The following is a 27,323-nucleotide window of genomic DNA, read 5'->3' as shown; positions in this document are numbered from 1 at the left end:
TTTCAGCAGTGACGACTAACACATGTGATGGATTATTACGAGAATTATTTTCTTCTTTTCCTTTTGTGTGTGTGTTTTTTTATATTTTCTTTCGAAAACGAGACGAAACACTCACTCACTCTCTCTCTCTCTCTCTCTCTCTCTCTCTCTCTCTCTCTTTCTCCCTATCTCTCTCCTTGTCTTTTTGTTTTTTTACGTGGCGAGTTCGAGTTACGCGCGGATAGATTCTGAGATATTTAGAAGAAAGGGGGATAGAAATACAGTAAAATCTGGCACGATAACTTTTAGAAATATTTAGCGGCTATCTTTTTAATAATATTTTGGCTTCTTTTTTTACGCGTTGATTATTTTTTTTTTCTCTTTTCTTTTTTGTTTTTTTTTTTTATCTTTTTTATTTGTTTTTTTGTTTGTTTTGTTTTTTTTTTTTTATCTCTCGTTTATACGAAACAAATAATATCGTGTCGCTAATTAAAGCGATGCGTCCGCACGCCGTGCTAATTAATTTGTTCGTACGGGTGTGGCCGTTCGCACGCGCGCTTTATAAGTCAGTCACAAAAAAGGACAACCTACACCACGACAATGACGACGACGATATTATATAATTCCCAATTTAAAATCATCTAAACTCGTTGTACGCGTTTCATCGACTCCTTCCTTCTTTCCTTCCTTTTTTGTTTGTTTTTTTATTTTTATTTTTTATTTATTATTATTCATTTAACAATGACGAGATTACGATCGACCGACAGACCAACCGACCGACCGACGAGTTTCTATTTGCGAAGAATTCATTTTTGTTGGTTTTTATCTTTAAATGGTTCGTCGAAAAAGGGCTAGAGATGACAATGACGTTGACGATGTTTAAACCAAGACGAACGAGAACGAGACCGAGAGATGCGTTGCTTGCTTGCTTTTTTCGTGTGATTTTTGTTTGTTTGTTTAAAGCTCGAATAATATTCGTTAAGAAGAATTTGGATGTGGAGAAATGGTGTTGGTGGATGGAGGGGGTTTCGAATAAGGACGTCGTTCGTTTCCTTATTTTGTTGACGGTTGACAACACTCCGCTTTGTATTTCTTGGTTACTCTTTTTTTTATTCTTCCTTCGTGTACCGTTTAAAAATCGATTTTGTATCCGTTTGCCTGCCTGCCTGCCTGCCACCGGTGTTCATCGATCACGGGATTCCTCATCGTCGTTGTCGGGCACGCTAGTTCGTTTCTGCTCCTGCTGCTTCGTAGTTTTTAACGTTTCTTCGTCGCGACTCATATCTTCCGTACGAGATTTCTCAGTTAAATTATGTCACAACGGTGGCGGAATGGAAAATTCCTTTCTTACATAAAACAGAATATAAGGCTTGCACTTTGCGACTGCGTCGGTGCTAGCTGGACGTACCGAACTGTCATTGAAGTGGAACCATTGACCGTCGTGTACGGCAAATGCGGTGTAATGTCCTGTGCCAGCACTGCGAAAACAATACATTTTTTTATTATCCATATCACTCATTGATTCTTTTCAAATTATTTTTAATCGATTGAATTAAATTGAACTTTGTCCTGTTAACGGATTAAGATAACTCAAACTTCGTTAATATTGCAGACAAATTCATTTGAACGATTAGAAAAGTATGTCTATTTTTTTAATCTTGAAATCAGGAATTCGTACCCAGAACCATGATGAACAATGACAGCGGCCAAATCGTAAAGATGACTGTTTTGGGCCCCCAATTTTATGCCGGTCATACCTCGGACGGTAAATGCCGACATATCGAGAGATTCCATCGGAAAGTCTACCTGCGTGTCCACCTTCGAACGATATGAATTACACCACCTAAATCTTTTAATGTGAAGGCACAACACCTACAAATGATAAATAGATTATAGAGATATAGTATTATCATCAAATGAGTAATAAGTTTTAATTTATAATTAGAGAAAACAATAATAAGATACTTCTTTTTTTCCGGAATACTAACGTTAGGCAGCCTATGAATCCAGAACCTCTTGGTGGACCGTTGTTTCCCCATACAATTATCGCAAAAGTATAGTTCGCTGTCAGCCAGTTCCTCGACTTTGAAGAATCTCGTTAGACTATAGGTGAGACTACAGACCTCTTCCTGTTCCTTCGTACGTCTTTGAAGTCTATCCGGTATATCCAAGGAAAGATCCTGGAAGGGTTCGTGGGTCTTCGAATCCGTACGGCAGTTCATGCAGTGGACCTGCGCGAGGAAACGCGATCCATAATTCGTCCGCGCTTCTCCCCGAACAAGAGAAAACGAAGAGGATGACTTTTGTCGAAGAGTCTCGCTGAGAGCGTTGCGAGAGGAATTAGGGCTTTTTGTGTGTCTCTGTCTTTGTCTCTGTGCGTGTATGTGTTATTTGTTTTTCTTCATTCGCGAACACGCGTTCAGAGATAAATTGTCGATAGGTGTATAATAATCAAAGATGTGGATTAAGAGTAAGATAAAGAAATAGATAAAGATAGGTAGTATAGCAAGCTCGCAACGAGCTCGACTTACCACGCTGAGTAGAGTGCCACCAAAAACGGCGGTGACGATGCTCTGCTTTCCACGCAAACCGAGAGGCTCGTGTCCAAGCCTAGGTAATAATTGAAGCAACTCTGTGTGCAATCTATCTAACATATAGGTGAGAAACTCGTGAGCGTCCTGTTGTTGATAACCCCTGAATCTCGGTACGACCTTCCATATTACGAGGAAGAGGCATTCCGGGGAAATGGCTTGACCATTCGAACCGCCAAGACTCAAACCGAGAAGTACCTTTCGTAGTTCCTCGGCTAAAAGGGCATCGCTCATAAGTTCCTTGGCTCTTCCTGGTGTTACGATGCGACCTCTGTGAGTCGGTGGTTCCGATGGGTCAAAAGCTATACCCTCTAGGCACGGCATTTGTGTGAGGTATTCGCAAAAGTGGCTTATGTTGTTGAACGATTGTAATACAACGTTCATGAAACAAGTATTCCCAAGATTCCTCAGGCCGACGACCTTTTTCTCTTTGGTTATCTTCGAGCTTCTACGTTTGGTCGCTGGCCTATTGTCCCCGCTGGTGCCGTCCAACGAATGCAACCTCTTCCTCGCCGTTCTCGGTCGTAAATTTCTCACGACAACCTCGGCCTTCCATAACGCATCAGCGTCGTTGTCCTCGCTACTCTCCCGTCTTGATGATGGCGTAGTCGTACTCGTTGTACTCCAACTTTCGTCGTTCTCCTTGTGCTCATCTTTTCGAAATATTATTCGACGTATCTTTTCTATTTGACCACCTGTCGTGTCGTTTATCACGTATTCGTCGCACGTGTAACTGCGAAAATAACAAATATCAATCATTACTAAATGTTATCATATTTATTTTCTTCCTATGAACGAGCTAAACCGAACGAAACGTTTTGTTCCATTGGTTCGATCTATTTCACAGTCTTTATCAATTAAATCAATCATATTGAAAAACATAAAAACCTGACTTTTCCAACTCACCAAAAGACCGAGAGGTTCTCACAATCGATGCACACGCAGTGCTGAGTATTATTCTTCTCGTGATGCTGCAACGCGTGTCCTGCCTCGTACCTTCCACAATGAACTGCTCCGCAATGCAAACATAACCAGGTACTTTTCTCGGTACCGCATACTGTTATTGGTCGTCGTGGGTGGATCGTACCAAAACAAAAAACAAGAAAAACTATAATTAGACGTGAGAACTCGGAATAAAACAAACACCTTACACAAATTTATTTAATCGACCGTCTTTTATTAATAGAAACCACTTTTTTTAACCACTAAACCGTAAGACCCGTGTTGTATCCTGTTGATAAAAGTCGACGAAAAGAGAAAGGGGGAAAAAATATATTAGGAGAAAGAATTTGTTTTACATATTTTTTTTTCTTTTTCTTTTTTTTAGAATCGTCGAGACGATGACGTCTCGACGCCAACCATCCCCAGTCGCAGAAATGCAATATATCTGGTGATTGAGAAAAAGAAAAAAAACAAAACATCGCATTTGGTTTTCCCCGTGTTGCGTAATATCGAAATAAAATATGGAAATGGCGAGGAGAAGAAAAAAAAGAAAGTGGGGAGAGAAAAAGAGAGTTGGAATAAGAAAGAGAGAAGAGGGGAAGTGGGGAGGGGTGGTTTAACACACCCCCTTCGCAGCAGAGACTGGCCGATCGATTGCGAAATATGCCTTGGAAATTTGTCCCGTTTTATTATTCCATTTTCTTCGTTCAGTTCGAGAAAAACGAGATTCTATCTTTCGGGAACTTTCGATATCTAATCGAGACGGTGAGTGAGAAATAAAAAAGGTAAAAACAGAAAAAAAGAAAATGAAAAGTAAGAATAGAGAAAATATATCGAAAGTCTTAATTAGAGGAGAAACTTGAGACGGTGTTTAGCACGAAATCGTTGCTGTGAAAAAAAAGGAAAAGAAAAAAGAAATGGAAACCGAGTGGGGTGTAGCACGGTAGGATCTATAGGGTGGAGGGTTTGAAGAACAGCAGCACCGAACGAAAGGGGACGCGAGAACCGAGACGATGTTCACTCGCGCGAGAATTTCTACGATGAGGTAATCTGATATGTCCCAAGTCAAGGTCGTTCCCAGGTGGACATTCTCATCTCTCTTGGTCGACCACCCACCCCATATAGAAGGAATACACGGATATGTATATATGTGCATCATATCTCGCATAACAAACTGCATTGTATTGCGAATCGTCAGAAAAATATTTCTACCCCTTGTTTATCAATTTTCCAAACAATTAATATCTGTTCGTAATGCAATATTTGTTAAATTAATATTTCACATGCGTGTATAGAATAATTTTATTGACATCAAAAAATTGCATTATATGAGACAACGCAATAAACCCAAGAAACTTTTGATTCATCCTAATATTATATATACAGAAATATATCTTACGATATTTTATTTCTCATTTTTAAATAATGATACAAATTTTCATTTGCGAATGAAAATTGATTCTCGAAAGATACTTTTGAGTAATGTTATATGCTGATTTGTTAAAAAAAAATATCATACGTTTTTGTTTATCTATAATTCCTACATTTGGTAAAATATGATATATGCGTTTCCTGCGAATGATATATTAAATATAGAAAAAAAAGAGAAAAAAAGTCTAAACGTTGCATATTAATGAACACATCATCATCATCATCATCGCAACCTTGTAGAAAATAAACGTATAAATAAAAAAGAGAAATTCTCTACAACGGATAAAATTGACATCATCGGTCACGCGCGTATATGTAAGTAAATAATGTTCTCTTCTTCTTCTTTTTTCTTTTTTTATTTTTTTTTTAATATATAAAAAGGATGCAAAAAAGAGTCCAAAGTCCAAACTTTCCAATATGATTAGCGACGATATTTAAAATGACGAAGAAAAAACCGATATGAACGAAACTGTTGACTAAAGAATTTGACACTGGCATGAAACGAACGTCAAACTCGAGGCATACTTTTCGAACTATTATTGCATGCATGCATACACACACACACAAACACACACATACAATATTTATATACGAGCTATATCCGAATGCTTGCGTCGTAGCCGGTGGTCGGTACGTGCAAGGAGTGTATATAGGGATCGATTAAAAAATAAAATAAAATAAAATGTTAAAGAAGAGACATAGCAACCCGATACATAACCGATTTTATATCCTCACCTATCGCATTCCGGTTCGATGATAACAAAGAAAAAAAATCCTACGTTCTTCGTGTGTCTTTAACCTTTCTTTTTTTTAACAATAATTTTTCTTAAAATAATAACGACGACGACGAATGCATTTCCAATTTACATTAAAGCATAAATCGATACATACGCGTAAGAAATGCACATACAAATATTATACATGAATTCCATAAATAATATACTTAGAGGATAAGTATCAATTGTAAAATAAATGTGGTAAGATAATAAAAAAAAAAAAGGGAGGAAATAATAAAAAAACGAAACAATTGTTGATGCATCCAACATTTGCATTCTGTTATCGAAACATATTATAAATGTAACATACATCTAATAAAAAATTCGTTGCATTCGGAATCATCCTCGTGCTTACTACGTCAGAGTTTCTTTTTATTCAACGTTCCAAAATCAATTTCCTTCGTTTGTATAGATGCCTATAAACACGTCGATGGGATTACAAAAGCATTGTGGTGGTGGTGTATCGGACGACAGCCATGTATAGAACAGAGAAACGTTCATTCAATATCGTGCTACTCAATGAAGTCCATGTAATACCGGGTGTGTCGAAAGTGTTTTGCCTATTCGAATACCGACATCGTCCAAAAGTCAAAAACACGATATATATATATAAGTATCCCGATGACTGGCTGTATCTATTAAGGGGCACACCTTAGTGTGAACGCTTAAAAAAAAGGTGATTTTTGGGAATTTTTTTCAAGAAAACTACTACATGAAATATTTTAAAATTTAGAGGATATATTTATACATAATTAACGAATATTCAATAAAATTTTCAAATGAAAAAAGATAATTTTCAGCGAGTTATTCGCTATCTCTTAATTTACTAAAAAAAAGGGCTTAAACGGTTGCAGTGATTCCGGCCTTCAACGTGGATGAAATAAAAAACAAAAGAAATACTGTTAATCTAGAAGGTATTGTTTATGCAATGACCTAAAATTGTGAAAAAAAATTGAAATTAAAAAAATGGCAGACTTTTAACAAAAACACATCGAATTTTTGCTTTCTAATCCCTGACCGGCTACTCTTTAGAAGGCTGTAATTCTAAAACTATTAGAAATATTTATTTGAAATTTCAGTATGTTATTTTTAAAGATATAGATTTTCAAAATTTCACACAAGGTGTGCCCCTTAAATAAGAAAAAGATAAAAAAAATAAATTCAAGTGTACGATCGGGGCGTTGATTAGGAGCGCCTGAGAAGGAATCCCGGAGGAGAAGTTTCTCTCGCGAAATTCGATATCTTTGAGAATTCAAGGATAGGCGTGCGTGGGCGTGAAGAAGTAAACGTCGGTTCGATTTCGTTACGTGTTGTGTCTGTAGTACCGCTTTGCGAAAAGGACCAATCTCAAAGAATTAGAATAGGAATTGAGAGATAAAAGAAAGAGGAGACATAGAGAATCCTTGCTTGCTTTCTCTCTCTCTCTCTCTCTCTCTCTTTCTGTGAGAGTGTTCGCCACGCCTTGGATGCGTTCTTGTGGAAAGCTCTTTCGATCGTCTCTCGCGATCGATAAATCGACGCTGTGCGGCAACGAGAAAGAGGAGGAGGAGGATGGCGTTGCAACGGGACACGAAAGAGGAAGAAGAAGAAGAAGAAGAAGGTAAAACTCGTTCTTGCGAGAGCGACGGACTGCACTCTCGCATCCTATTAAATGCTGCCAGGCAGAGGCAGCAGCAGCAGAAGCAGAAACAGCAGCAGCAGCAGCAGCAAAGCGTGCCGTTATCGATTTTGCAACGTCGTCGTACTCGAAGCAGTCTGCGGAGAGAGGTACAACAGGAAAAGAGCTGGTGGTGATGGTGGGGTTGGGTTGGTAGTAGTAATAGTTGTTGCTAGTAGTGGTACTTCCAGTGATAATGATGATGATGATGATAATGATGATGCTGATGCTGATGGCAACGAGATTGAGACCTTTTATCGTTTCTATGAGGGACCATCTTTTTTTCTCACGACGACGACGACGACGAAGTTGTTGATGATGAAGATGATGATGATGATGATGATAATTATGACGTGGATGAAAAGTCAAAAAGACTTGAAGAATCATCATCGAGAGGCATTATCATCGATCCTGTCTCACATGCGTTACGATTCGTCGAGCGTGCAACGACGATCGTTCTCAGTCAGTCGACTCGAATGCATCAGAGAATCAAAGGGGGAAAGAAAGAGATAAAGAGAAAGAGAAAGAGAAAGAGAGAGAGAGAGAAAACTAGATGGAGAGAGGGAGTTGCAACGAACACCGTTCCATGCGATCCCCCACGTGTTTCTGAATCGTCCTACTCGTCGAGATTCGATCGTGTGTTGACCGACTAGACGGTCGTTGGAAAAACAAGCTTTCGTACTCGTCCACACACATGTGTGTGGGTGTATACATATGTGTACGTTTATGGAGAAGGGAGCTTGACTCATCGTTCGTCCCATTCTCTCTCTCTCTCTATATCTCTCCCTCTCTCTTTCTCTTTCTTTCCTTCTTGCTATACCTACATGACGCTTCGTTTCTTTTCCTCCCTATTCCCTCCCACCACCAATTCTCTCTCCCTTTCTCCTACCCTTTTACCCTTTCCTTCGTAACCTCGGAGGAAGAAACACCTTCCATCGTTTTCTACGCCGTAAGGATTGTGAGTTCGATGAAATCAAATAAATAAATTATTCGTTTTGTTAAGCGAGCCCACATTGTGTCTTTTTTCGAAATTAAACACAATTGTTTTGTTAAATCATATACAATTTCATACTCGTGGTATTTTTTAATAATCTGTTTACGTGTTAATATATATTATTTTTTTTTGTAATAAAGATGAGAGAAAAAAATTGATCTCAAAGATTTCATAGGAAAAACAATCTCAATATATATTCGAATAGTTTCGAGATAAACTTGAAAACTCGCGTTCGATCTTTTGTACATCTGAGATCTCGCGAAATCGCTGGGAGAGCTTCTCCCAGTTCGCTTCACCACCACCACACCATTACCACCACCATTACTACTACTACTACTACACTACTATACCATAACCATTATACCATCACCACCATCGCGGTGATTCTTTCGAGAATCTCTCCCCACGTACCCCTCCCTGGGCAACCATAAAAGGTTCTCCCGCTAGAATAAAGAAGAAACGTTGCGCTTAGAGTTGTTCGTTCGAAGTAAAACAACGACGATAAGGAAGAGAAGGAGGACAACTCTACCTGCCTGCCTGCCTGCCTTACCTGCCTTACCTGCCTGCCCTGTAACGAAAAACTCGAGAATCGAGCTTTGACCTGGTAAATCTAGATCTCCTTAAGAGGGATTGGCGAGCAGAGAATCTAGCAGGATTGATTATAATCAAGGTAAGGATTGAGTTAAGAGATAAGGGGCCAGATTCTAAGAGGAGAGAAACGAGAGAGAGAGAGGGACGGTTGTTCTCCAAAAAAGAGTTTAAAAAGATTCCTCAAACAAAAAGAAAAGAAACGAGGAGAGAAGAACGAACGGTGCTGTGCACGTTTTTCACGAAGTAAATATAGTTTCGAGGTCGTGCCAAAGAGAAAGGAAAGGGTGAAGTATACGAAATGAGGGGACCTTCTCCAGCAAAATAATACAAAAAAAGAAAACAGGGGTATGTACATAGAATCATAGCAAAATTGGTAAAATACAGTGGCATAATATCGTTTACGATTCGTAATATCGTCCTCCTATAATATTTTAATATTGAGAATATAATATCGAATTAAAGAAATCAATTAAAGTAGATAATCGTGTGAGATGCAATGATAAATCTCGTTCAATTTCATTCGAAACGATTCGTGGACATCGTCTCGTATTTTAATGTTGCACACGTCTTAGACAAACCGAGTACTCAGTTTCACTGAATACTTTGATATTGCATCTTACGCGCAAAACAAAGTGACCAATCCAAGTAAAATAAAATTGTAATAAATCGGGGTTAAACAAAAATTAACATATGCCCACCATTCGTTAATTCGTTTAAATAGATTACAATAATTCGTTAAGTTTTCTTATTGTTTCTGGCTTGTGTGTTCGCTGCGTCGTGCGTGTTCCGTTCATACGAACAATGTTAGGAAAAAGAGAGATGGATAGAGGAAGGGAAGATGAATGCTCGGGCTCAGGGAGTCGAAGAAAAACGTCGTCGTCGTCGTCGTCGTCGTTGAAAAGAGAAAGAAATATATATATATAAAGAGAGAGAGAGAAAAAGAGAAGTAGAAGTAGAGAGACATTGGTCGTGTGCTACCGAAACGACGCGATCTCGAGCCAGCTGATTAGTGCCGTCTGGTATTGATTTTCCAATGACGGCCGCGGCGCATACCGAGAACTCTTAGCTAGGAGTACGCATACGCGCGCGCTGGGACCTATCTATCTTTCTTTTTCTTTCTTTCTCTCCCTCTCTCTCTCTCTCTCTCTCTCTCTTTTTTACCCGCACGAGAAAGAGAGAGAAAACAGGCATACACACATCTAAAACCAAACGTGTTCTCCTCTTCATATACATATACATATATATTATATCTGACAGACGATACATATGTGTGGTGTGTGTGTGTATGTAGAATGACGTGTAAGGAAAGAAAAAGGTGTTACACTGACAAATAACTCGAGGACTATCACCGTCGGTGGTTCGGTGAACGGATCGAACAATCTGATCTCTTCTCCCACGTTCGGTTCGGTTCGGTTCTTTTACAAAGAGAAAGATATACATAAAGAGAAGGGAAAAACGGGGAGAGGGTAAATGAATCTTTAAAGAGCGTGTTTCTCGTTCGTTCGCTAAAGGGAAATGGTAGCTGATGATCGCGCTTCGTCTCGTTGCCATCACGACGACAACTCAAGGCCGCGAGAGGAACGGCCTGGGCCTGGGTCACGGTGCAAAAGAAGGAAACGGATATAAAGTTAACCGGAAATAGGTAGAGAGAAAGAGAACTATAGTGATTAAGATAAGAAGAGATAAAAAGAAGATGGAATAGGAAATGGGGCCGGGTTGAAATGGAATAGATTTGGTATATAAATGAAAGTATTCTCTTACCTGCGCAAACGAACGGCAAATCCTTCGTGCAGGTCGTTTCAACGTCGTTAGCATCGAGTCGGACGCTTTGAGCGAGGTGCGGGCACTCCATCTTTCGCTGGCTCCACGATTTCAAGCGGGGCCCCCTCAAGGCCCCCCGTTCCTTTCTCTTCCCACCGTGCGTGCGTGCGTAAATGCGTAAGTGCGTCTCGCGGCGTGCACCGAATTTTCCTTAGGATAATATATGCTTTCGAGACGAAACGAAACGAGATGAGACTACTGCATTAATAGTAGTAACTCTTTCTATCTTCAGTTACTCTCGCTAGCTTATACACGGCGGCGACTCACGCTCGACCTATCTTTTTCCTTTTCTAGCTTTCTGTCTTTCGTCTCGCACGCGCACGTCTCAACCACTACCACCATCAAAGCAGCATGTACCAACCACACGCACTCTAAGGAATGAACGAACGAACGAGCGAACTAACTAACTAACTAACTAACGAACGGACGAACGAACGCACGCACGCACACACATATCCACGCACGCACACACACACAACGGTCTCCTCTCCTTCTGTCACTCTCTTTTTCGCACGACCGACTGCCTCCGTGGAGAGATGGGTATAACGAGAAGGCGGGGGGTGGTGGGGTGGGGGGAGAGGGGGAAATGAGCGAGAGAAAAAGAGGATAGGAAGGGAGTAATAATATATAGCGGGCGGGGTACACACACAGCAAGTGCCCCGTGATATCCGTCACATAGCGCGGTGGGGATTTTCGCCGGGTGTGTGATCGGAAAAAGAAAGGGGAGTCGGGTGTACGAGTGCGCAGATTGAGAGGATCGACTGACAGACGATACGACGGAGGAGCGCAAAGAGAGAAGAAAAGTCCTCGCGAAGGAGGTCGAGAAAGAGATACTACGAGAGTTACGGTAAACTCCAGGCAGAACGAATAAATGAAGAAAAGCACGGTAACGATAATTCCTCGACGGCCGACTGGGCCCGACTGCCGACCGAGCGCGACCGAGCTGCGTGGAGCTCGGTTCACCGGTGGTCGGCCCACCTCCAGACTCACAGACCACCAATAGTCGACTAACTCGGCCCAACTCGGCGCTCTTCGACTATACTCGCTTTAAGATTCATTTTCTCTTTCTCTCTTACGTATGCACACGGTTAGACTTAAACTCTCTTATACCCTTTCCTCCCTTTCTCACTCTTTCTCTCTTGCACCCCACGCTCTTCAGCGTCGCCATCTTTTTTAATGGTGAACTTATACCTTTCGCGAGAAGAAAAGATAAGAGAAGAGATGATGTTACGTTCATTCTCTTGTGCTTCTGCTATCTCCTACTACTAATATTACTAGTTAGTCTCTACTTACTACAGTAGTCTCTTCATTCGCTAATTCTCCCCTCGTGCGCAGCCTCCAAACAAATCGGGCAGGCCTGGCTCGAGCGCGTAGGCGAGGAGGGTGCATGTCGAAGGGCCATGCCATAATGCGACGCCTGATTATCGAACGAACGAACGCGCCTTCGCGAACTTTCCTTTACCACATTCTTTTGCTTTTTTATTTTTACTTACAATTACCTCCCTCTTTATACCCGCTTCTATATTTATCTCATATTAGCGATTCTTTTTTCATGTTTTTCATGTTATACGTTCCTAGTCTTCTGTATCGATCTGTAAACGTTTTATAGGACAATAATAGATGAACAATATTTTGTATGCTAACAAGAAACGATCATTCGACTCTAGAAACATTGTTACAAAATTGTTTTACACTGGTCTTTGACCACGTTAGCTTATGTCCTATAAATATAGCGAATTTGATAAACCGGTTGTTAAAGATACCATCATGTTTTTGTAGAATGGTGAAATAATATCGAATTACTAACAGAATCGATAGGCATTCCTTTTAAACGCGGTCTATTTATTACAATTGGTATGGAAAGATCGCATGAATCTTATCCACATGTAAAAAAAATAACGTCAGTCGATTCTATGCGAGGTCATAAAAAGAAAAAAATAGTGATAGAATGCCATTCAAACAAGGACGGGTACCTTGCTCGGCGCTGCTTATTTCCTAGATGTTAATAAAACTTATAAATGTGGTAGTATAAATTTCCGTATGTAATAATGCGTCATCCGTAGCACAGTACTGTAGCTATTGAGTTGTTCAACAATGCGCATGTGCAAAGTACTTCATCGAATCATTGTATATATGATGCATTTAGTTCATAATTAATTTACTGAAATATTGCTATAATATTCTATCCAAATGAATTCATTTGAAAATTGTTCGATTTGTATACAATTTAGACTAACTCCGAATCCTGAACACAATTCATTTACAAAACATTACATAGTATAAAAAAAGGAACGTATTTAGATTGTCAGTATGCAATTTTATTCAAAAGTGCAAAACCAACAAATTTTATTTAAAGTAAAAAGAAAAATTTTAAGAACGTCTACTAAATTGTGTAACGGGTTGAGTCAGTTGCAATCCGGTAATGTTATTGAATTCCAACATCTTCAACATTTCCTTGGTTTCAGGATCGACTTCGATGATGTCGTGTTCCAAAGCAGAAACTTCTGGAACATAGTTGTCTCTGCGTTCCCTTTCTTCTTCTTGGAGTTTGATAGAAATACCACGGACCTGGCTGTGTTTCAATCGCTTCATCAAGTGAGTGACAAATCTATAAAGTAAATATTTTTGTTCAACTAGTTTTTGCATAGAGTTTTAATAAAAAATAAACAAAGTACTTGAAACCATACCCAGCAATTTTGTTTCGTAGAGATTTGCTAGGAATGATAGCAATTTCTTCGCATATCCTCTTATTCGTGTGGAAATCCAAGGTTAGGCGATGATGATATTTTTCAATAATCATCTTTGCCGCCTTTTTGACGGTCTTCGTACGAACACGGCTCTATAACCACACATCGAATACACATTAGAATTATCTTGTTAATCAATAATACGTAGAAACGAAATTATTTAGAATTATTGTGTGGAACACTGCTGTACATAACCTCCACCTTTGTAACACACGCGTTTCGAATCACATTATTTTTAATTGTAAGTTCATGCGTTTTCACCGAATATCAAATATAATAACTTGATAGCAAAATATTTTTTCACGATATTTCGATAGATGCAATTTATTTTTTTGGATTAATATTACAGTGTAAAAATATAAATACGTACCATGTTCTCTAATAATCCGGAAAACCTACGAGCTTAAAGAAAGAGAAACTAAAATGGTGGATAGTCATGCGTTAGACACCGTGGCAGATTTAGGAACTACTAGCGACGTCTATTAAGTACGAGTATTTTCAAATATCCGTCGGTAATAATCTGCTTTACCTTTAAATATGAATTGAATATATTTTAAAAGCTATTAATTTTATTATTTAGATATATAATGTTATACAAAAAAAAACTATTGCCAAATTTAGCGAACGATAAATATCATTTTAATTACTATCGTTTCATACTTACCGATCGAGTAGATCGAATAATTATTTTCAACTAATTAACGATAAATAAAAAATATTTGATAAAATAAAGAGCACTTATTCATTTTTTTCTGCTGTTAAGGTGCCCGGCCAGCGTTTCTACGGTAAAATTTTCAGATGCAATCTTTTTTACGAAAGAGTAAAATGAAAGAAGATAATCCAAGAAAATCCTGACAGAGGTCGCAAGAGTTGCCCACGAGATGGTGCTGTCGGCGACGAATCAGCGGAGGGGACGCAGAGCGTCATCGGCTCAAAACATGATGCACGTAGTTACTGTATTCGAGAAGGAGGTTAGTGAGAATAATACGGAACAGTTAATCTTATCGCGAGTGACAATTCTTTTGGGACGCATCACGAAATGGTTTGTTAATCACGGATTGAGGGACATTATCGAAATAGATGAAAAAATGCGAAAGATGTACAGTTATCGGTGATAAGCGTGAAGGTTGTGCTTGATTAGTGGTGAACGCGTCATTCGGTACTGTCGGTAAGAGTGGAGGAGAGAGAGAGAGATAGAAGAAGAAGCGTGGTGGGAGACGGTAGCGCCGCGCGCGCACGATTCTGCAAGTACGAGGAAATGCAGTGAAGGAGTAGGAGGAGTGGGAGGTGTATGGTGTAGTGGGTAGTTGCAATGTGGAAGGTGGTGGGGAGAAAAAGGAGGAGAAGAGCCGGTGGCGACGGGAGCGTGAGAGAGAGTGGAGTGGGGCTCGTGGGAGCGAAGGAGAGGAGGCGAGTTTGTTTATCGCCTTGGTGAACGGTGCGAGAAGTAGTCAGTCAGTGCGGTGCTACACTTGGCCTGCGGTGGTCGGAGTGTTCGGTAGAGTCCTGCTTTCCGTCTTCGCGTCTCTTTCGCTCTCGCGTGTCCTCGTTCTAACTTTTTTTAAGTTTCCTTTTGACACCTTGGTTTCTCTACTTCGGGTGAGTGCGAACGGCCAATGCTCGTGCTTCGTTTTATCGAAAAGGAAGGAAGGAAGGAAATTCGTGTGAAAAAATTTCAGTGATAACGCAACGAAACAAACGCAAGAAAAAAAGAAAGAGAGAGAGAACAAAAAAATATACGCGTACACACACATAAACACACACACACACATGTTGTCAACATCCGTCTAAAAAATCGTGTTCGGATTGGAAGAAGAGCCGAGAACCAGGTCGTAATACGACAAACATGCCACGAAGAAACAACGCCGAGGGATAGGATCTCTCGAATCTCGCGCGCATACATTTATCACATATACACACAGACGTACCACCATACATAGGTTTCTTTTTTCTTCTCTTCAATTTTTACCTTCTATTTCTCTCTTTCTCTCCACGTATATTTTGTTCTGAAGTACCTCTCGACCGATGTGAAATTCGCCGTGGGATACGTCCACTACAATCTCGCACGAACTATATCAAAGAGGTAAGTTCGTTCGTGCCACGATTTAACCTCCTTTTCCTTCACTTCTCCACTTTCGTGCCTTCCACGTTTCTTTCCACCTCTCCGTTTTTTTCCTAGCCTCATCTGGTTCTTTTCCTACACATATTTCCGTTTATCCATACTCTTCATATAGTAGTTTCGTTTCTATTTTAACTGTGCATATTATGTGTAAGCAACCAGCACGTTTATTACGATCACGTTTATTCTCACCAATTCCAAGTACTATAATTCGATCCGATGACTTTCTCTTTTATATATACGATTGGCATCATATTAAATACGTTCAGAATACTTGTATTACTTATTCACGCATATTTACTTAGATAACTTAATAGATTACCACCGATGTGAGATTAAAAAAAGTCACTTTCCCTAAAATAACTTTAAAGAAATTATTTGTTATTTATATGTTCCAGTTTTTTTTTTAATATTAATTTTCTACACTTTTGTTCATATACATTGTTCTAATTGATGATAATTATACTTAATTTGCTACTCAAGTCGTTTAACTGTTAATATAAAAAATGGTGGAACACTAATGAGAGTTCATGTCCAAGATTCTCTCGAGTTCTCTTATAACACATTCAAATCTTACATGATTTCTGTGCAAGAACTTTTATTTCTCACTTTGTGTATATTAAAGATTACTTTGCATATTTCGGAGATCGAAATTTCTCTCTTATTGAGACTCGTTAGAAAGGAGAAACAGGGAGCACGAGTTTGATGAAAAGAGAAAGAGAGATGACATGTTCGATTAATCGCAAGTAAATACGTTCGATAAAATTATCGCGAATTTCTCTTCGTCGAAAGGTCACGCCGACTCTCGATCTTTCCCTTTCATTAGAAATCATCGTCAATGTTTTAGATTTCATTCTATTTCATTCTTCTTATCTTTCGACCAATTAATAATATCGTTCCCACGAAAGTTTCATTAATTTAGTCTCATTTCAAATAATCCCCATTGACGTGGCGCGAAATTTAAAAATGTGTCTTCCATCTTTTTCGATCTAGTGACCTTTAAAGATATTCGTCGTTTGATTTAACAACAATTATAATTATCATTAATCATTTTTTTTTTTATTCGAGCCAATTGAAAATAGTATTGTTATCAAAGATTAATCCGAACCAATTAACTGTACCAATAAAAATCAAAATGTAAAACAAAACTGTTGACCAGTTTTGTTTAAAAATTTCTAACGTAAATTTCATTCATAGTTAAATTGTTATCCCATTTAAATTAAACATTTAAAAAGTTTGAAAGATAGACGACGAGAAGGCTAATGAACGATAGGAAAGAGAGAGAGGGATGGGTGGGTGAAGGGGGGGACGAGAAAAGGAAATGTGATGCGTGCGCGTTTACATGAGTGCCGACGAATACAACGACAATGATGATGATGATGATGACCATGATGATTCTTTTTTAGAGCAGTCACGCGTTCACGCGTGCGATAGAGAAACATATGGGATAAAACGCAGAGAATATGCACATATGTATAGTTGTACATAATAAACTCGTATATAAATATATATATACGCAAGTACATATAACGCATTTACAAGGGAAGGAAGAACAAGTCGATGCAACAAGTTTGCCTGCCTCTCGGTTACATACGCGAATAAATAATAAATTCGTTCGATCTTCTTCTATACAAACCTTATTTCTATTTTCCTTTTCTTTTTCTTCTTCTTCTTCTTTACTTTTGTAACGATGATCTATGATAGTCATTAAAAATGAAAAAGAATTGTTGAACACGTCTCTTAAGTTTTCTTACATATTTTAATATAGAACTATTTTAAAACCGTTGCACAGTTACCTGTGCAAGTATATTTTCATACGATTACATTATCTTTTTCTTATCTATTATTATTAGATCTTTCGACAAATAATTTCGTCTTTTTCGCATAAATATTTATATATAATATACAATTTAAAAAAATGTCTTAGATTTTAAATATTAACAAATATATAAATCTTTTATATCACATATTGAGAAAACGATATATTATTTTTTGGACAGTCTAATGTTTTTATTTATTGTTAGAAAATGTATAGACAAGTTAACGCAATTTTTGTAACTTCCAGTCTCCATATGTCTCGTTTTCTTGATATATTTCTCTCTTTCTCTCATTTATGTTATTCTCCTCCCCTTTGAAAACCTCCTCTCAGCAACGTGACTTGTGATATACGTAATTACGTTTTACACCGTACGAAATGGAATTTCTCGATTTAGTCTCTCACGTTCTAACGTGTTATACGTATTTACCTCATACTAGTCTTTGTTAAACTCACTCTCTCTCTCTCTCTCTCTCTCTCACACTCTCTTTCTTTCTTTCTTTTTCTTTCACGTGTTTCGTTGTTTGTTGCAAAGAGCTAACTGAAACTAAGGACGAGTAATAGAAAAAAAAGAAAAATAAAAAAATTCCCAGAAGGAAAAACACAGCATATGCGAAAAGTGTTGGACGTAGTAAAAAAAATAGAAAGAGAGATAGATGGAGAGGGGAGTGAGAGGGTGGTCGAGAGTGAACGAGTTTATGGTCGAGTTTAACACGACACCACCACGGCCAACACTACTCGCCTTTTTTTCGTTTATATTCAAGGCAATGTTATGCGTCGTTTATTCCCACCCCCTCTACTCCCCGTTCCACCCCACCACTGTCGGATAAATTAGATAATTTATCTGTGATTTTTCGCAAAACTACCTACCCCGCTCGCGCGTTCGTTCGCACAAATTTTTGTACCTTTATTTATTCATTTTTTCCTTTTTTTTTTTTTCCCATTTTGTTTTTTTTTTTTTAATGTTATATCTCGTTCCGTTACGCCCCTCGGCGTTAACCTCGCGTTAAAATCGTCGATTTTTGCACGAAAAATTTAGAACAGATCTTCTCTCTCTTTCTTTTTTTTTCATTCTTTTTTTTCTCTTTTACTGTTTCGCGAAAAAGAAACGTTTACGAAATAATGAATCATTAATTAGACGATCGATCGGATCTTTCGAAATTCTCTTTCGTAACTTTCACCGAAAATATTTTAATCGATTTTTATGTAACATATGCCGATACATATATAATATATCGATGCGTATAATAAATATTAATAACGCATTAGAGTATCAACGCGATTTGATTAATTATTATATAGCAATACGAATTACGAATAACGTTTGATACGTAAAAAAATATAAAAGTCAATTAAAGTAAAGTTCGGTTTTTTGTCGGGTACTTCATTAAAACATGTATTTTATTATTCACATCATCGTAAAAATATAATACGCTGTGTATATTATTCGTCTGGAGAACATTAATGAGGATTATAAAGAAGAAACGAATTTATTAATAGGATACATGTGGGTTTTGTAGTAGTAGTGATGGTGGTGGGTGGTATATATGTGTTTCTGATGAAAGTGTAACGCGTTTGTTAAAAGTGGTTCTCGATCGTTTCTCTTAGTTGCTATAAAAAAACATACGGGTATACGTTTGTATATATGCATCATGCATATATATTCATTTATTTAATGAAATATATTTTTGTTTTCTTACTTCTATGTACAATATATTGTATGTACAATACAAATCTATCAAATGCCAGGATATTTATTTGCTTTTTTACTCGTTCGTTGTCGTCATCATCATCATCATAATCATCATGTAACAGTTGAATCATTAATTCGTCTCGGTTGTCGTGATAACAACGAGAACGAGAACGAGAACGAGAACGAGAACGAGGACGAGGACGAGGACGAGGCTGAAGTATGAGCATCAGGATGAGAATGAGGATGAGGACGAGGATGAGGATGAGGAAGAAAATTCGACTGGCACGTGCGCTGAAGCATCCACCCTCTCAAAAGTTTTTCCGACTAGGACGAGAAGTGATTTTATATATCGTTAAAGTGCTCTTAACTTTCTTCCGCTTCCTCGTCCTCCTTTTTTTATTTTTCCCTTTTTTCCCTTCGGGAACTTTTGAAGAAGAAGCGAATTTTCGCAAACGGAATACATACTCGCATCATCTACGGTGGTGAACTAAAGGAGAACCAATATTAAAAGTCGATTGTTTAAGAGAGAGAAAGGATATGTAGATCCTTATATATTATATTTCCTCCAGTCATTCTTCGGTAATTTGTCTTTACACATAAGAGAAAAGAAGAAGGAGAATAAAATTCTTTAGGGGTGGTTTTTTCTTTATGTCCTAACAATCTTTTTCTCGTTTGTTTCATTTTTATTTACTATTGACGAGAAAAAAAAAATAAAAAAGGAAAAAAACTTATAACAAGTACGAGCATGATATCAAGAATATTTTAATTATCGAAAAATTCATCCATTCACTCGTTGAAATCTATAAAAATCGTATACACGTATGTGCCATGAATTTCTTATATATTTTCACGTACTATTTAGGAAATAGTGCATTTTCGTAAAGAAATCTCTTTTCACGTATATATCTGTATCATTTTCTGGTATATATATATATAAATATATATCTGTTAAATTGGTCTTGCAAGTACACAACTGCAAATGTTAGGAAACTTCTCTATTAACTCGTTGCAATAATCCTCTTTAACTCATCCCCCTATCAAATCCGTTTCGTTTATCGTGCTCATCCTAGTTTGATTATTCGTCAGAAGTAATAACTTATCGGTTGAGATTACATTCGACTACAAAGAGATATCGGAGTCGAATGTTTGACAGTCCGAAAGTTTGCGGAAATCATGCGCCCCATGTGCATTTAACATTTCCTTTGGTTATACGTTAGTCACGCGAATGCTAATGCCTCTTCAGTTTACATTAGATATCTTCGAATTAATTCCTGATTTAGCCAGTTACTCTACCCCTTCAGTAAACATAATTGACCATATACGGTTTTACCAATATTTGTTTATCGATATAAGTAGTTATGCACCCTCATATTTTTCTGATTCATTTTCATTTTCTTCCACATTCAATGGAAAATTTCTTACAATCATCGTGTCCCCGTGTTACACATATGTTTCTATGATTTACTATTTTTTTTCCTTTTGTTTATTATCCAAATTCTTTTTTCATACATACATAATTTTATACGTAAATTAACCATATGCAATTTTATCCAAATTTCTGCATCGTATGCATATTATTTTTCCCTATATTTTGCTGATTCATTTTCATTTTTTTTCGGTTTCTACGAAAAATTTGTACAATCATCGTGTTCCCCTTTTCTCCCCCGTGGTTCATGCATGCGTTTCCACGATATTTTTGTGTTTTCCTTTTATCCAAATTCTTTTTTAAACAATGGGAATAAAAAGACAGGAAAAAGTAGAGAAAAGGAGGAAAATAAAATAAAGAGAAAGAGAGAGAGAGAGAGAGAGAGAGAAATAAAAAAAGAAAAAGAAAGGGTATATAGGTAGGATATCTAGTCCAGTCAGGATCACAAAGGGATTAGTCGTTTCTCGCAGTTGGTAGAAGGAAAATAGGGAAAACTATACCGGTCGCATAAAAGTATCTCTTTCTCGCGGATTTTCACTGGTTTCCCGTAATCACGCGTACTAATTGCCCATCGAGAATGGTTATCCCGAACTCGGACCCAGACAAAAAGCCGATTACCGAAAGATCCCCGAGATTTTCTCCCACCGGTTGGTGCTCTTTCTTTAATTAATAATCCCTAATTAGGGGTGGGGGGGGGAGGACGGAACTTTGTCGAAGCAATAGCCCCTGCGCGATACGCGTTTTTATTAATTAGTTAATAGTTAGCCGAGTATCTCGAGGGAAACCCAAATGCTAATTGCTAAACGGTGGTGGATGGAGGAAAAAATCAAGGAAAAATAGCTTAACCACTTTTACCAAGTGGTTAACGCTACCATTTTCTCTTTTCCCTTTTTATTAATCGAACTAGTTTAAATATATCTACTAATTATCATTTATTACAAATTTATCTTATTACAATTATTGAACACCAATTATCTTGTTATTAACATGATTATTATATTTATTTGATCAATATTTTACATAACTTTTTTTTTTATAATACAAGGGAGAAAAAAAAAAGAATAAAACAGAAGAAAAATACTAATCCGATAAATAGAAAGGGGGAGCTTTGTTTTAAAGAATTTTATATTAGTGGTTGAGAGAAGTTACCTCAAAAATTCTTTATAATTCTCTTAATGGCCTCGAAATTTGTTATGCTAATTTCGTCGACTTGCCCATATCCAGCCCGTCGCCCGGTTGGTTTTATAATTTTGGTAGGTAAGCCCGCCTGCTTGACCGACCGACCATATGGTTATTGCGAGTTGGATGGCACGTGACAGAAATTCTCATGGTCCACGTGTCACCGTAAATGGTAGATAGCGTTTTACTCGAATATATACTACTCGCTTGGTTTCATGACGTATGACAAGAGTTTATTCACCTCTCTTTCTCTCACTCTCACTCACTCACTCTCTCTCTCTCTCTCTCTCTCTCTCACACTCATGTTAATGTTTTATACGTTCAAACGGAAATTCGCACAATTCCTGAGCCGAGGACGGTTATTCAAACTTTTTGTCCATGGAAACACTGCGTAATTCCTTCTTATCATCCCCCTCTCGTTCTCCCCCTTTCATATACTCTCTCTCACTCTCTCTATCTATCTATTTCTATCTATTTATCTATATTTTTTTCTCCATATATCTATCTCGTGTTTCCTAGCACGACAGATACGAAATTACCAACGATTCGCATAACGTCTAACTAAAAATAACCTTTGGTCGTTTTGACGTCATCAATATCAAGTGTGAGAGATACTAGTCTATTTAGCAGAAAGAGTGTCTATTAAATAACACTGCGTAGTACTTACGCCATCTTCTTCTTCTTCTTTTTCTTTTATTATATCTTTTATCCTTTCCTATCTATCTATCCATCTTTATTTCTCTCGTTCTCATTTTCTCTCTCTCGGTTTTTCCTCTTCGGTCTTCTCCCTCGCTTGTATCATACGTTCTCTCATCTTCTTCTTTGATGTTCCACATCGTCGAACTTAATAGCTGCTCGAGTAAGTAAGTACACGTCACTCAAAACCGTTTAATTAAGCAGGCAACACACACACACGACTTTTCTTCTACTTTTTTTTTTTTCTTTTTCTTCTTCTTCTCCCCACCCACACCCATTTGCAATAAGAAAAAAAGAATCTCGTGGTCTCGTGTAGAGAAGCTTCTCTTATCGATTGATATATCAATGCGTTACGATTTCATATCTTTTTTCTTTTCATTTTTGTTTTCATATAAAATACAGAAATCGAACGACGAATGTGAACAAATCAAATCAACTAACGAATTTTCATTCTATGTGTTTATCTATCATCCTTTTATCAATTTTCTATTCGTCCCACGATCGTCGGGTGATTTAATTATTATTGAAATTCAAAAGGGGGTTCCGATTCGAATTCATCGTAACGTCAATTTAATTAATGCGAAGTATTTTGCCGAATGATTTATCAGCTAATTAGAATTCCTTTTGCATAGTAGTATTCGTATTCGTTTATCTTCAATTAATGCAACGCATAAACGACTATGGTAAATACACACGTATAGTAGAGGAAAAGGGAAGATAGTCAATACCTTAGAGAGGTTTCCGATTTCAATACTTCGGTGTGATATCGGGAACGTAATATCTTCGTTTTAACGTTTAAAGTCGAACGAACGAACGGGTTGTGTCGACGGTTTGTCGTTTCGATTTCTAACTGAAATCGTTTCTACCTTTACCTTTTTCAAATATATGTTAACGAAATTCCTCGAGGATACCCTACTCGTTCCAGAAAAAAAGATTTACTTTGGACTTTTTCCCTATACACGAGGAAATATCAATTTATCGTTCGCAAAGTTACAGGTTTTATATACGTTCACGAATGCGCCCGTTCAAATAACATAAATGCATATGTAATATTACGTTGTAAGAGTTACGTGTAAATAAATATACATATATACGTAAACACAGACACAGGTTTCGGTCGAGTTGAAAAGTTTTTCAGCATAATGTAAAAAAGAATTCCTTTTTTTTCCCCCGGTTACAACTTGTTTTTATTTTTCGATCTAAACATGCGAATAAAAATTGCGACGTCTTGCTTGCTTTGGGAAATAGGTTGTTTTTTTCTTTTTTTTTAAAACCCTTTCGTTATTGCCGACCCATACACATCTGCATCTATCGTTGATTTTCTACATTCGTATATTTGGTTAAGTAATTGATTGACGAAAAAAAGAAAGAAAGAAAGAAAGAAAAAACAAACAAAAGTTATAAATAAACGAAGAAGTTTTTATTGTAGATCGAACACATATTTCGTGTTGTGTTCGGTGTAACAATCGTGTTTTTTTTAAATTTGCATAGTTCGTTACGGAACATACATATATATATATATATATATATATATATATATATATATACCATAGGTGGTGCACACGGTGCTTTTGCGTTAGGCCGATTTCATGGTGAAAGTTTCAACTAATTCGAGATAGGCTGGTTGGGTACTACTCGTCGATGTACATTCATACGTAAGTACTCGCTTCGAGTGGCTTTTTGCCTGTTTTGCACCAGCCATTGACCTCCTTTCACTCGAGAATCCCAATATGCCGTTCAAATTGATCGCATTAAATCGAATATTGTTTGTCTCCTTTTTTTCTCTCTTTTTTTCCTTTTTTTTTTTGTTTTCCCTCCGAAAATTTAATTAAAAGCCATTGATAAAATTGTCTTTCCGGGGCTTTTGTATTTTTATATTTTAGATTGGTTATACACGTTGTTGGTGAATAAACAATAGAAAGGGGAAAGTTCGTTTAAATGATTTGTTTCGCGTGTGTGCATCGGATCGGGGAAAAAGTTTCTTCGTATATTTCGTATAGATGATTTTAAGATAGCGCGCGCAATTTTGATCAATCGAAAATATCGATATGAAATCGTGAAAATAAATAATTATTTAAATCTTCAGAAAAATAAAAGAAAAATGTGGTCTCGCGAAGTAAAAGAGGACACTTATTAATTTGATTAGATAAATTACGATCTGAACAAAATTGATGAACCGAAAAATTGTCTTCTATAAGTTTTGCATTTAAAAAAATACTAGGAAACCTTTAAAAGGTAATATTTGTCTTTCCAATCATCGCGGTGGTATATTAACAATGTCTTTTCGAACGAGACGAAAACTAACTTAATTGCCTGTCTACGTTTATGTGGAAGCAGGGGGTAACGTAACGTTTAATAACTATTGATGAGAAAAATAACGGTAAATCGTTCGCGATGAATTTCGATATCCAGTAACGTTCAAAATGACGTCATGTATTAATCGATGAGATATATATTGAAAAACGATGTCAAACGTTTATCCAATTGATTGAAATATTCTATTAACGAATCGATACTAACTGTATGTATAATACAATCCAATCCTCCTACCTTTTTTTATTTTTCTTTTTTTTTTTTTTCATGTCGAACGAAAAATGATGAACCATCGAGAGTGATGCGAGAGTTGAACTTGTCCGTACTCATTTAAAGTTATTCCGTCAAAATGTAATCCAAAAATAAAGTTATAAATATTTAACTTTTGTATAAAATGAATTCGCGCGTATCATGTACAGGGTGTCTCAAAATATTATTCCGAATATAAATCGAATGCACATTCATCCATTCAACGTATTATGTCCACGTTTTTGGAAAACATCTTTTATAATATAAATATGTATCCAAAGTTTCGGTTAGAAAGATGATGTTTGATTATAGGATTTGCTATATCTCGGTTGCCCTATCTCAACGTAATTCATTATCTCGAATGACATCTCTGCGCGTTCATTTAGCTGCCTCTTTATCTTCCATACACGAATATACAGAGAAATCGTGAAACTTTGAAGAGGAAGGAATACGTATATTGCATCTAGCATGTAGAGAGTTTGTCTCTCATTTGATCGAAAACTGGATCATCTCGAGCTTACATTGGTAAGCAACACACACACACAACACACATATACATATCATATGTACTATATTCGTATGTCTCGTTTGATGCTTTCCCAGAGTTTCGATGAGTGCATTAAAGCCCTTTCTCTCTTTCTCTCTCACACCCTTCAGTTTCCACTTTCCTCTTCCACCTCTTTCTCTTTATCTATCGATCTATCTATCTATCCGTGTATCTATCCAGCTCGTTTCCTCTGACTCCATTAAACTTCCTCCCACTTCTGTTTACGCCAGATACCTTCAACCCCCATCCCCATCCCCCTGTCCCTCTTTCACCCCCCCCCCCCCTCTATCGTCGAAATTACGAGTGCGTTAAGCTCTGGGTGGTGTTGTACTTTGCCACGAATTCTAAACTACCAGGCTTATCGTTTATTTTCACACATGCGCGTATACGCACGCAAACACGCGTACACACACACATACACACGATTTGATGATTATCGACCACGAAACCAATGATTTATACATCGAAAGCTATTAATTAGCCTGCGAGCGTTGTAACTATCGAAGATCAGTGATGATGAGAGAAGAGAGTGAGTGAGAAAGGGAGAGAGATTAGCATATGCCTAAGCCATCCCAAGTACGGTACAACATTTCGGTAAATACAGAGAAAATGGGAACAGAATACATTATGAAATGCGCTGGTGACGAGATATAGTCGTTAATCGAACACTATTGTGGATTGCACAACAGTTTACCAAGGTTTATTTCAGTTCCCAACCCCCCTCCACCCGTCCCACGTTTCAGTATAAGTGTTGCGTATGTTTGTGTGTGTGTTTGTCAAAGCGAGAAACTGAGAGAATGGACATTTGAAAATTTAATCTTAACTATCAACAACATGCATACTTCGATAATTGTTAACACGTTCCATTAGCAAACATTTATTCCCGTCTTCCTATCGTATTTGTGTTCAATAGTGCAAGCCTTCATTCACTTCTGTCATACATATGCTTGTTAAACTTGCATCTACGAAACTAGATTCGTTTATAATCACGTTTATATATATATTACGATAGATTCGATGTAACATTTCACGGTAAACTTTTACGAATTGTTAATACGATTAAATTGACAGACAATAATTAGTCCATTTTACGATCCAGTAAACTTTCCGAAACTTTAGATTCGTTTGTTCTTTTTTTTTTTCTTTTTTCATCAAATTATTATCGTCTAAACGTTCGCGAAAAAGGTTGTACGAAATTAATACTCACGCGTAACGTTTCTATTTTTTTTTGAGGTTAGGTAGTAGTATTAGGGAAGAGGGGGGTAAGGGGGGAGATAGCACACGAACGACACGTCAAAAAACTCAATTTATACAAACCGTCAAACTTGTGCCAGGAGGAACGAATGTTTGATGGGGAGGAGGGGCCTGTTTGGTTGGTTTGTAGGTTGGTTGTTGAAGGAAGGAAGAGGGGAAGGGTGTGGTAGAGAGTATGTTGGGCATTTTTATTAATTTTTTTTTTATTGGTTTACAGTTTATTTATTTATTTTTATTCTTTTTTCTTCTTTTTTCCATTTTTATTTGCATAACCGAACGAACGAACGGCGAACATGACCGGAAATTTACCGGATATTTCCTTTTATCATTCGAATTTGTCGAAAAGGAATATTTGCAAAAACGAAATAAATATTAGAGAGAAGGGCACAACGAAAAAAATATTATCCTAGGGGGCGGGGATGGGGATTGTTGTGTCGCAGTTATTCCGTTACGATATTAAAAAATAAAATAAAGTGATGATACAAAAAAAAAAAAAAAAAAA

The 27,323-nt window shown here is 37.4% G+C and overlaps 2 protein-coding genes across 2 annotated transcripts; both read right to left on the bottom strand.

The window, feature by feature from the left end:
- Positions 1-365: 365 nt before the first annotated feature.
- On the bottom strand, positions 366-12,013 carry LOC106790063 (ubiquitin carboxyl-terminal hydrolase 3-like). The gene is made up of 6 exons (XM_014754736.1): positions 10,723-12,013; positions 3,477-3,627; positions 2,511-3,303; positions 1,968-2,210; positions 1,658-1,851; positions 366-1,457 (listed from the first exon to the last, which is right to left on the bottom strand). The coding sequence occupies exons 1-6, from the start codon at positions 10,811-10,813 to the stop codon at positions 1,295-1,297; spliced, it is 1,635 nt and encodes a 544-aa protein (XP_014610222.1). The 5' UTR covers positions 10,814-12,013; the 3' UTR covers positions 366-1,294.
- A 954-nt stretch (positions 12,014-12,967) lies between these two features.
- On the bottom strand, positions 12,968-14,009 carry LOC106790064 (40S ribosomal protein S17). Its single transcript, XM_014754738.1, has 3 exons — positions 13,900-14,009; positions 13,470-13,621; positions 12,968-13,390 (listed from the first exon to the last, which is right to left on the bottom strand). The coding sequence occupies exons 1-3, from the start codon at positions 13,900-13,902 to the stop codon at positions 13,153-13,155; spliced, it is 393 nt and encodes a 130-aa protein (XP_014610224.1). The 5' UTR covers positions 13,903-14,009; the 3' UTR covers positions 12,968-13,152.
- Positions 14,010-27,323: the final 13,314 nt, after the last annotated feature.

This window comes from Polistes canadensis, unplaced genomic scaffold (genome assembly GCF_001313835.1).
Source record: "Polistes canadensis isolate GaletaPanama2010 unplaced genomic scaffold, ASM131383v1 scaffold_212, whole genome shotgun sequence".
Taxonomy (NCBI): domain Eukaryota; kingdom Metazoa; phylum Arthropoda; class Insecta; order Hymenoptera; family Vespidae; genus Polistes; species Polistes canadensis.
This window is presented reverse-complemented; position numbering and strand designations above follow the sequence as displayed.